Source organism: Sarcophilus harrisii, chromosome 1, assembly GCF_902635505.1.
Source record: "Sarcophilus harrisii chromosome 1, mSarHar1.11, whole genome shotgun sequence".
In the NCBI taxonomy this organism is placed as follows: domain Eukaryota; kingdom Metazoa; phylum Chordata; class Mammalia; order Dasyuromorphia; family Dasyuridae; genus Sarcophilus; species Sarcophilus harrisii.
Genome location: NC_045426.1, coordinates 124,693,835 through 124,705,737, shown reverse-complemented (window position 1 = coordinate 124,705,737; position 11,903 = coordinate 124,693,835). Strand labels below are relative to the sequence as shown.

At 39.7% G+C, this 11,903-nt stretch overlaps 1 protein-coding gene across 2 annotated transcripts in view; it reads left to right on the top strand.

Annotated features, from left to right (window-relative positions):
• Positions 1 to 1,293: 1,293 nt before the first annotated feature.
• Positions 1,294 to 11,903, top strand: part of CCNF (cyclin F) — a 34,823-nt gene continuing 24,213 nt past the window's right edge. For both annotated transcript variants that reach the window (XM_031963790.1, XM_031963781.1), the window contains exons 1-5: positions 1,294 to 1,386; positions 5,292 to 5,446; positions 9,278 to 9,384; positions 10,805 to 10,872; positions 11,228 to 11,421. In XM_031963790.1, the coding sequence (XP_031819650.1) occupies positions 1,368 to 1,386; positions 5,292 to 5,446; positions 9,278 to 9,384; positions 10,805 to 10,872; positions 11,228 to 11,421 (543 nt within the window). In that variant the 5' untranslated portion in view covers positions 1,294 to 1,367. The remainder of the gene's footprint in view (positions 1,387 to 5,291; positions 5,447 to 9,277; positions 9,385 to 10,804; positions 10,873 to 11,227; positions 11,422 to 11,903) is intronic.

Genomic DNA, 11,903 nt, shown 5'->3' with positions numbered 1-11,903 from the left:
ATACTGTCTCCTAATACCATTGCCAGGTCAATCGTTAGCATGCATGATATAGATGATAGAAAGGAAAATTGGGATCCGAATAGAATCCTAAAAGTCATCTGATCCGTGCGATGGCCGTTAAGGACGAAGAGGTCCAACGCAATCTCAAAAGACTTTGGGTAGAAAATGCCATCTACATCCAGAAAAATAACTATGGAGTTTGACTGTTAATCAACACGTGCTAAATTCACTTTTTTTTTTTCCGATTTTTCCCCCTTTCCCATGGTTTTTCCCTTTTGTTCTGATTTTTCTCTCATGATTCACAAAGCAATGTGTATTAAAAATAAACAAATTTAAATTTAAAAAAAAAAAAAAAAGGGTGAGGAGGAGGATCTGATAATTTGGCAGCTGGGGTCCCCAACCCGTCCACAGTCATTGCTGGACTCTGGGCCTTCTCCGCAGGTGACTGAGGTGCAAGATTGTGCGCTTAAGTAAGCAAGGGGAAGGACGATCCCCTGAGACAGCGTTCATTCCAGTTAAGGAGGAAGAACCCAAATCCGGGGAAAGCTAGGACCGCGAGGCCAAGCGAGGGGGGGCAGCGCGACAACATGGAAGGCTCAAGGCCAGGCAGTCGCGAGGACTCAGAGAAACGCCCCTGGCTTGGCTGCAGGAGGTCATGCGCAACCCTTTTCAGCAGGCGCGCAGGGATGAGATTAAAGATGAAGCGAGAGGCAGCTAAAATAGACCGATCTTTTAGGAGCCGGGCGGGCGCTTAGGGATTTGGGGGAGGCCGGCTCCGAGTCTGGAATCGGAGGAGGGAAGATCGGAGGGAAAGGCTTGGCAACGGGGGGGGTCAGTGTGGTCAAGGACCGGACCCTGTCAGGCGCCGCGGGCGAGGACTCAGCCAAGAGCACCGCCTTCGGCCCCGGGCTGCTCCTCCTCCCGAGCGTTTAGCCCCGAGGCTGCGCGAGCGCTGAAAGCGGCCCCTCCTCCCCCGGCCCGCCCCGCCCCCGCGCCCATGCTCCGCCCCCCCGCTCCTTCCGGAGCCCTCGGCTGCAGCTGTGCAGACAGGCCAGCGCTCCCAGCCAGTCAACCGCCCCTATTCGAATTCGCGTCTTCACGCGCCCAATCAGAAGGCCGGGCGCCGTGGGGACGCCCTCGCGAGCCGCTTCTGCCCAGTGCCAAAGCCTACCGCCTGCGCCCCGAGCCAGCCAATGAGGACGCCTGCTGTGTTTGAAAAAAAGGGCGCGAGGCGGGGGGCGGGGTCCGGGGGTTAGAGAGGGCGGCACGTACGGCTCTTACAGGACCCGACGAGCGGAGGGCGCTTGGAGGCGGCGGCGGCAGCGGCGGCGGCGGCGGCGGCGACAACAGCAACAGCGGCGGTCGCTATGAGGGTCCGCGGCGGGGGTGAGTGACCGAGCCAACCTTTGGGACTCCTAGCTGGGAGAAGGACGCTTCGCCCCGGGGGTCTCCCCTCGTCCCTGGGTCCGCGGTCGCCTCCTTCTGCTAAGCCTGAGTGGGCTTCGCCCCGACCCCCTGACTCTGTGCGTTCCCCCAACGAGGCTCCCGAATAATGAGCGCAGGGGGTCCCTGGGGTCCCGGGACTGACGGCGGGGCGCCAGCACGCCCGTAACCCTAGAGCGTCACCCGAAGCGGCCCGGCCCAGCTCTGGCGCCTATGCCGGGGGAAACGGGGACGCAGAGGCGTGAATGGCCCTCCCGGGGCCCCCGCCGGGAGTCCGGGGCCCGGGCGCCTCACCTCTTTAAAGGGCTGCTACCTCTGCCCAGGTAACGCCTGACACGGGCGTCATCTCGCGGTGCCCTTTCGGGGGAGCCCTTTAAATGAGGAGAATGGGCGTTGAGGGCAGAGCCCCAGCGAAGGGAGGGGGGAGGGATTGTCTCCCCAAAGTTTCCCAAGTAATTAAGGAGTAACCGAGCTAACGGGCGGAGCGGTGGGTCCCCGGGAGCCCCTGCTGCCTGTGCCTCTAGTCGGGGCGGAAGGACAGGTTTGACTTATCTAACGACTCAGGGGTTCTTTATAAAGCGAGCGATTCCGAGCATCGTCGCTTTAGAACTGAGAAGGCTCTCGGGGGCTCATTTGGTCCCGCTCCCCCCAACAGCTGAGAAAAGGCACTAAGTAACTGCTCAGGGCCGCCGTTTTGCTATGGTAAGCCAGCAGCTTGCTGGTAGGGTTAAGAGCGGCCGGGAAGAAAGGGAAGGGGAGAGGAAGAGGCTTTGAGGAAGGAAAGAGGAATCCCTGAAAAAGCCCAGAGGATGCGTGGCTTTTAACAGCAAAACCTTTTTGGGTGGATGGAAATCTCTAATAGAGAAAGGCACATTGGCGCTCCTTCTGCAATATATGGTCTTAAGGGAGTTTCCTTAAAAATGTTGGCAGTAACGCTTACTTCGGGCTGACACATCCAAGATACAAGACTGAAAGCTAAATCTTCTGCTCTTGACGCTGGCTCTCTATCCACCATCCCACACTGCCTCTACTTTTTTTCTTCAGTTCAGTCAATAGGCACTTAATAAATGCTTACTATGTGCTAAGCATTAGAGGTGCAAAGAAAGACTAAAGCCCTCAAAGAGCCAACAAAGAACAAGCACCATATACTTTATGTACAAAGAGGCCAGATGCAGGGTGAGTAGAGAATAATTTTAGCAAAGAATTAACTAGAATTAAAAGGTTTTAAGAAAGGCATCCTGTAGAAAAAGATGAGGTTTTCTCTTGAACTTGAAGGGAGTCGGGAGGCCAAGGTGAGGAAGGAGAACATTCCAAGGGTGGAAGGCAACCAAAGAAAATGCTTGGCACTGTCATGTTTGTGGAATACCAAGAAGATCAACATCACTGCATCAGTGTGAAGAAATGTAGGAAGACGAGAAAGGAGGTGGCAGCCGGGAGCTAGGTTATAAAGGGTTTTGAACACTAAATAAAATGTTGTATTTGATCCTGGGGATGTCATAAATGATAAAGCTTCTGGAGTCTTTTGATAGTAAGGGAGTCACAATCAGACTATTGGTTAGAAAAAATCAGTTTGGCAGTTGAATAGATGCAGGACCTGAATGGGGAGAGACTTGGAACAGGCAGCCCCACCAAGCAGCCAGTCTATTGTAGCGTAGTGTAGGCAAGTGATAATGAGGACTTGCACAGAGGTGATGGCAGAGCTGTTAGGGATGAGAAATTGGCATGCTTTGTTAACAGATTGAATGCAGAAGTTCTAGTGAGTGAGGGGCTGAGAATAACATCTAGAGAATGGTGGTACCCACAACAACAATGGGAAAGTTTGAAAGTCTGGAGGATGTAGTGGGGCAAGATAAGGAGTTCAGTTTCAGACATGTGGAGTTTAAGATGTCTGCTGAATTGCACTTGGAGACATATGAAAGGCAGCTGGAGATTTAAGACTGAATGTCAACAAAGAAGTTAGATTTGAAAAATCATCAGCATCAAGATGATAATTAAATCCTGATGAGAACCCCCCCAAATGAATGAGTAAAAAGAAGGCCCAGGATAGGATCCTGGGACACTCACAGTTTGTGGACGGGACCTGGACAAGGATCCAGCAAAGGAGCCCGAGGAAGAATAGTCAAAATAGATAAGAAAAGAGCTAGGAGAAAGGTTTGTCAGGAAAAGCTAGAGAAGAGGTGATCAACAATGTCAACAACTGCAGACAAGTAAAGAAGACTGGGGATTGAGAAGTGACCATTGGTTTTAGCAATTAGGAGATCTTTAATTAAAAAAAAAAAAGCAGTTTCAGTGGAATAATGCTTTTGGGAGCCTGATTGTAAACCAGATGAAGAAGTGAGAAAAGAGGAAATGGAAATGGTAATTGAGATAGCTTTGTCAAGGGATTTAGCCACAAAGTGCAGAAGAGCTGTAGGATAGTAGTGGGATGGAAAGATCAAGCGTTTTTGTTTTTGTTTTTTGAGAGTGGAGGAATCATGATTGTGTTTGTAGGCAATAGGGAAGAAACCAGTAGACAAGAAGAGATTGAACATAAGAGAGAGTAAGATGATGTGCTGGAGAAGGGATGAAATGGGATCCCTTATGCAGGTAGAAATGTTAGCCTTGTCAAAAGGAAGCAATATATCTCTTTGTAGGAGAGAGAGGAGGAGAAGACGTTGCAAAAGAAATCTGAGTGATATAAGAGGGAACCCTCAGGAGGGACCTCAATATTTTCTGTAAAATGTGAGACAAGAACTAGAAGAGGAACCAGGGGATGTTTAAGGAGGGATGAAAAGGTTTAGAAGAACCACTGGAGAGTGAGATAGATAATAAAGAAGACATTGAAGGATTACTTATCAGCAGTGAGTGTCCAGAAGAAGTGATGTAATATAGATTTATAAGCAACCTAGTCAGAACAGTTGCATGATTTTCTCCATCTTTATTCAGCAGCACATGGCATAGGAACAAAGACAATAGGAGATAGTAAGAGGATACAATTGGCAGTATGATGAAAGGGGCCAGTGTAGAAGTGAACTGTTTTACCAGAATCCAGATGGGGGGAAAAGGAGATACTGACTAATGGAGGGAAGGTTGACTGGAAGAGAAATGAGCAGCCAAGGGATTGGAAGTCAGTGTTACTAAAGAACAGGGTTTACTATGGAAAGGCAAAGAGAGAGATAGCTTAAATAAGGTTATGGTCTTACAAGAGAATTTCTTGACTTTGAATAATCACCTACTATATTAAGATGTAGTGAGAATAATGGGGATTTTTTTTCCCCATGTGACAAGATTTTATGTATTTTTAGTTTGTCAGCTTTTTCTCTAGTTTGTATTATCATTGTGCTAATCTTTGGCAACCCACAGAATTTTCTGATCTCTGATTTTGTTAATTCAAGTTGTTAATTGTGTCTGACAACTTGGATAGAGCACCAGGCCTAGAATCAGGAAGACCTGAGTTCAAATCCAGCCTCAGGCACTTTAGCTAGGTAATGCTGGACAAATCACTTAACCTTATGGTTTTCTCATTTGTAAAATGATCTGGAAAAGAAAATGGAAACAGCTCCAAGATCTTTGCCCCCCAAATGGAGACACAAAGAATTGTGTCTGAAGAGTAAATAGGCCCAGTTGGCACCCAAGAATCTTTCATACGAGTTAGATATGTGGATTTTTAGTTTCCATTTTGATAGTTCAGAGGCATTTTTGCAAACTTGTTCTCAGCTATATTTTAGAGAGACAAAAGTTTCTGATAGATGAGGTATTACTGTTCTTTTCTTACTGAGACTGAGATTTCAATTTTTCCCTAAAAATATGTTTAATTGGGGCTTGTTTTTCACTTTCCACTCACTGTATTTTGTTATTGTTGTTTTCAGTGATTCATTGTAGATGCTCCAAGTGTTTTTGTCTTCCTTCAAAACGAAGAATAAAAAAGAGGCCCCGAGTCTTAACTTTATTGAGTCTTCCTGAAGATGTCCTCTTCCATATACTGAAATGGCTTCCTGCAGAGGATATCCTAGCCATCCGAGCTGTAAGTTAAACTCATCAATTAGTGATCAGAGTATCTTACTGCTGAGTATCTGCTTAAAAATAAACTTTTTTTAAGAAGACATAGATATTACCACTTAGAAAAGTCAAGAAAATTCTACCCCTTAGTAAAATGGATACTGCTGAATTTCACATCAATGTTTTCCTAATTTATTATTACAAGAAAAGAGTTAATGTAACAAACCTTAAAGATTCTTTTATGTTGAATTGCATATTTGCAAAGCTGGGAAGGATTCCTAACCTCAAGGACAAAAGGCTACTTTCACACTAGAACACTGGGCCAGAACTAATGAGATGACATGTAATAAGAGTAAATATAAAGTGTTGTGCTTGAATACAAAAAACATTTTTTTTACTAGTACTTCATTTTTCCCAATTACATGTAAAAGACAATTTTTAACATAAATTTTAAAAAACTTTTGATTTCCAGATTTTCTCCTTACTATTTCCTTAAAAGGATAAGCAATTTGATATAGGCAATATATGTGCAATCATGTAGATAATATTTTTTTATTAATCATGTGAGAAAAAGTCAGCAGGGGGGGGGAATAAAGAAAATTAGTCTGCATTCAGACTCTATCAGTTCTTAACCTGGATGTAGGTAGCATTTTCTAAAATGAATCCTTTGGAATTGTCTTATATCATTATATTGCTGAAGAGGAGAGCTAAGTTATTCATAGTTGGGTTTTGCATAATTGTATATTGTGTATATATATTGTTATGTACAATATTCTCCTGGTTCTGTTCACTTCATTTTGTATCAGTCCAAGTAAGTCTCAGTGTGATAGCAGGTCCAATGAGCCATCTGTGTATAAGGTGCCAATGCAATGCCATAGAAAGAAGGTTTGATTTGAAGAGAACCAAGGTTCAAGCCCTAGTTCTGCCACTTATTACTTGTGTGATTGTGAAGAAGTTGATTGATTGCTCTGGCTGTCAGTTTTCCTCCTTTGTAAAATTGGAATGACCTCTAAAGTCTCTCCTGGGTCTAAAACTATGATGTAGTAATAACAATAATAATAGTGTCTAGAATAAGAGAAGTAAAATGATTCTTCTGACCTCTGCCCCGTTCAGAACATTTGAGTTATTGTGTTAAGTTTGGGGTGCCACATTTTAAGATTGACATTGACAAAGGAGACGGGATGGTCAGAAGAAGTTTTGATTTGTTTAGTCATACAGAGCACATTTAGAAGCAGCTGTTAAATGTTTGAGGCAGATTTTGGCTTCAAGTAAGGATAATGCAAAATACAAATTACAAATTAGGAAGGAAGTTAGTTAAAGCACTTTTTACAGAAATAGAATAGAAACTAAGGTCCATTGAGGTTATAAAGCTTTCCATAGAGCATGATTCAAACTGATATCTCATGACTTCTAATGCAATATTCTTTGACTTCTACCTTCCTAGTCCCTCTTAAAGGTTCTGGAGAATCAGAACTTTCCAAAATTACACTGAATCGTTTCTGAGTTTTGTGGTGTATTCCCTATCACTAATTCTTCAGACTGAAGCTGATTGATCATTTGTGGGGAATATTATAGATGAAATTTCTGAACAGGTTTGGTTAAACTAAAAGACCTTTAAAGTACTTTCAAATAAGTTTCTCTATTTATGTGACTGTGATTGGGGGAGAGGGGTGGACTTAATAAATAGTATATTTTTTTCCAATTACTTATAAAGATAGTTTTTAACATTCATTTTTATAAGATTTTGAGTTCCAAATTTTTCTCTTCTCTCCCCTCCCCAAGACAGCAAGCAATCTGATATGTTATACATGACAGTATATTAGTCATATGGTGAAGAGAATAATAGGAACAAAAGGGGAAAATCATGAGAAAGAAAACAAAAGAAAAAAATTTTTTAATGAAAATAGTATGCTTTGATATGCATTTAGACTCCATAGTTCTTTGGGTATGGATTCCATTTTTCATCACAAGTATTTTGGAATTGTGTGAATGTGTTTTTGAAGCTATCTAAAATATAGAGACTGATGAACCAAATCTGGTTCACCCAGCCTTCTAAGTAGTTCGTTGTAAAATGTGGTTGCCCTGGTGGTCAAGAAGTTTCTATTTGTGTTTAGTTGAACCTCAGTGTTAGTCAAGCCTTCATCTCTTGGTGCTCTGCTTCCCTTAGTAAATAGAAATACTGTTAAATCTCTAAAAATATATTCTCAAGCACAAATGCTACTCTTGACATTCAGTGCTTAGAGGAACTTTAACCCTTCATTTAACAGATGAGGAGAGTGAGAAGCATTGACAAATGAATTATCTGTAATAAAAGCAAATTAGTGATAAAACTGGGACCAGATAGACTTGAGATCTCCCAACTCCCAAGGAAGAATCTTTTTGCTGTAGCTCATAATCACCTCTTCTTATCCCATAAATACTTGAAGACCTTGTTGAATTTTAAAAACTTCACATATTAAGTTAAAATTGATGTGTGCACTATCCATCAAGGCAAATCACAGTCCCTCCAAGTTCTTATGAGTTACAGTAATTTAAAAAATTTCTCACTTTGTGCCGTTTTCTGATGATGTGTAATGTCTTTGAATTTAGTTGGGCTTGTCCTTAAGTTACCAATTTATAATCCATCAGTGAACTGATGCTCCAAGATCCATGTATTGTGAATTTATAAGAACTTGCACTAATATTTAACTTTATAATTGTTAGATTTGATTTTTTTTTTATTTTTTTTATTTTTTTTTTTTTTTTGGCCATTCTTTTAAGTTGTCTGTAGGAATAGAAACTTGCCTGTTTTTCTACTTTTACAACTCAACTCAAAAATATATTCACAAGCCATGAATATTATTCTTAACCTTCAGAACTGGAAGGAAACATAATTATCTAATCTAATCTCAATATTTAATAAAATTTGATACTAAACACAATTCCAATATTTTGTGCTATAAAATCTGTAATTGTTTTTGACTCAACCTCTTCCCTGTCTTTTTTTGGTTCAAACATCCTTTTAATTATATCCTTATATTTATTTTTTGCCTGCGTATCATCTTTTTTTTTTTCTTTTCAAGTCCAAATATTTAGTAATTTAACTAATATTATACTGAATATTTTTGTTTCTCACTGTAGAGGCTCTTAGATTAAAATTTCAGCTTTGATTAACTATCATGGGATTTACAATTGGAACCTTAGAAGCCATCTAGTTCAATCTCCTTATTTTATAGATGAGAAAACTGAATCCCAAAGAGGGTAAGCCAGGCAAATAGTTTCTGAAAGGATGTGTGTACTTTTAGTCTTTGCCACTCTTCCCCTACTAACTTTGTCCACATCACTCTCTTGAATAGCCATTTGCTCTTCCCTGCTCATATAGCCACTTTTTAAAAATTTACCACCTCTTCCATGAAGCTTTTCCTGATAATCTCCTGTTTTCTAGTCACAAATGAACTTTTCTTTGCTCTGATCTCACATAGTATTTTATATTTATATTCCTGACATGTTTCTTATACACTATGATTTTTGTGAGAGTATGAGTGTATGCCTGTATACACATTTTCATACACACACACACACACACACACACACATTTTAAGTTCCTTGGTGGCAAAGGTAATTTCTTTTCTTTTTTTTTTTTTTTCAATATTTGTTTCTTCAATGGCTTACACTTTGTAGACAATAAATATTAATTGAGTTTAAAAGGACCAGGTTTTCTTTCTATTTGTATACCTCCATTATTTTGCATATGCTAAATTTCAATCACTTACTCTTGAATTAATTAAGAGTAAATTTATACTTTGTCTAAAAGAATCCTTAGGAAGATATGTTTATGATATCCTTTTGATTTATAACCCTTTCTGTCTTTTTGTAGGTACATCCGCATCTTAAGTATCTTGTAGATAATCATGCCAGTGTTTGGGCATGTGCAAGCTTTCGGGAGATGTGGCCTTCTCCAGATAATCTAAAGCTTTTTGAAAGGTAACCTTTGTTGTGTCATTTTAAATCACTGATCCTTCAGATTCAATGGTCAAATTCAGCAATGGCCATTTGTTTTGGTCAGCTATAGAAATCAAATTTTAGATCATAAAAGGCCTTAGAGAGATCTTCTGGTCTAAATCCTTTATTTTATATCTGGGGAGATGCACATTCCCAATTGCTTTCTTGATGTCTCCACCTAGACGTTACTTTGGCATCTCCAACTCTGTCCCAAACAAAACTCATTATCCTACTCTTTAACTACACTCTTAACACCATCATTTTTCTACTGCAATTCAAGAGTTTTCCTTGACTCTTTCTTCTCTTAACTTCCATATTTATTCATTTGCTGGGTCTTAATAATTTTATCTCTACTAGGCTCTCATCATTTTCTCCTATTGGCCTCTACCTTTTCTTTCCAGACTGGTTATATTTTAGTTTAGTTTATATACTTTTTCCTTCAGTCAAACTTTTTGTCTCCCATACATAATATTCCATCTCCTACCTCTGTGCTTTTATAACCAGGCTAGTTCCCCATTCCTGTAAATCTTTCTTATCTCTCCCTCTTAGAATCCTACCCTATTTGAAGGCTCACTTTAAGGGCCACTGTCTTCAGGAATTTTTTTCCTCCCAAGTCTAGAAAGATAGATATGATCCAGATTGTAGAAAGTTTTCATCTTAAGAGTTAGAATGGACCTTGGAAACCACTTAGACTAGTATATCTGATTAAGACTTGTTCTACAACATACCTGATATTTGGTTACTTAAAAACTTTCCATGAGGGAAAAATTATGAAGAAGATAATTTGTAAACCTTAAAGTACAATTATAATGTTTGCTGTTATCCAATTAAATAAGTATCCATAGATCCTTTAATGAAAATATTTCCCTCTAATAAGGCACTGGAAGTACTTAAAAGTAACAAAACTATGTGTGTTTTTAAAAATAATATGCAAATATTAACTTATTCAAATTAGTCTCTATGAATCTAAACTGGTGCACTGTTACTTAAACCTTTGGAAATTAAGTCTTCTCTAAATCAATCTCCTACTTTATCATTCCTTTGCTGTGACCATAGTATGTTACCATCCATTGTTTATATCTTTGTAATTTTCCCTTAGTTACTCCTCATCTCTCCAGATTGTCCCCAATAAACTTTTAGCCTATGGTCAGAAGGGGCTATGCCTTTTACTTTTGTATTGCCCAAATGTACTACTCCAGCTTTAATCATCCTTATAAGCATTATTGGGTAAATGAATAAAGAAATGTTCATTCTTATCTTTCGGGCACACATGTTGAGGTCAGAGCCACTTCAACTTGAACTGCACCAATGGTGGAAGTAAATTAGCTGATTTTAAATGCCTCTACAACACTAAACTTTGAAGAAATAAGATCTTTAACTAGCCTTTGGTGTTCTTTTTTAGGGCTGCTGAAAGCGGTAATTTTGAAGCTGCTGTGAAGCTAGGGATTGCCTACCTCTACAATGAAGGCTGTAAGTGTTCAATTGAGCAGGGCCAGGATCTCTAACAAAGTTATGTGACTTGTTATAAATAGATATGACTCATTTTTAACTTCTTGAAATGTTTTCAATCTTTGTAGACCAACTTTTTTTTAAATTAATGTTGTTAATAATTGTGCTCAGGAATATATGCCTTTTTATTGATGTTTCTTTATGGCTTTCGCTAGATGTTTTCACTTTTTATTGAAATGCTGTTAAAAATTTTGACTATCTGATAAATCAGATTTTTTCCATATTTTTATATCAAGCCAGGTTAGAATCACAAGCCTTATTAAGCATTTATTGGGTATTTATTTTTTTTTTTTTTTATTTTGGGCTGCCATTTTAGTGTCTATTTCTGATGAGGGTCGGGCAGAAGTGAATGGATTAAAGGCATCACGTTTCTTCAGCTTAACGGAACGCCTGAATGTTAATGCTGCTCCATTTATCTGGCTATTTATTCGCCCTCCGTGGTCTGTGTCTGGAAGCTGCTGTAAAGCTGTAGTCTTTGAAAGCCTCAAAGCAGAATGTCAATTTCAAAAAGTAAGTTATAAAGATCTGCACTTATGTTATTCTTTTCATCACCTTAAGCTTTTAAAATCTAAAATAATACTTTGCATGTAGTGAATATTGGATAAATGTTTATTTTTAATGCTTCAGAATACCTCAGTTTTAGCTGGCAAAGTCATAATCCTGAGGAATATGAATATAAGCTTGAAAAATGTAGTCAATACATGTTTGAATATCTGAAGTGTATTCCAACATGTAAGGGTTAAAAGTCTACTTCCTGATGTGGAGAACTTATAAGCTAGGAAGATAAAACACAAATACATAAAAAAGAAAGATTTAAGGCATTCAAAATAACTTATAAGATGACTCGAGCATATGATTAAACAATGAAACATAGGCAATAATTACTAAAGATCTTTAGAGGAAAAATATTAATTCCCTTTTGGCTTATCAGGAAAGAAAGTTGTAGAGGACAGAATATTTGAGTGCATCTTGAAGAGGTGGCAGAATTTGTA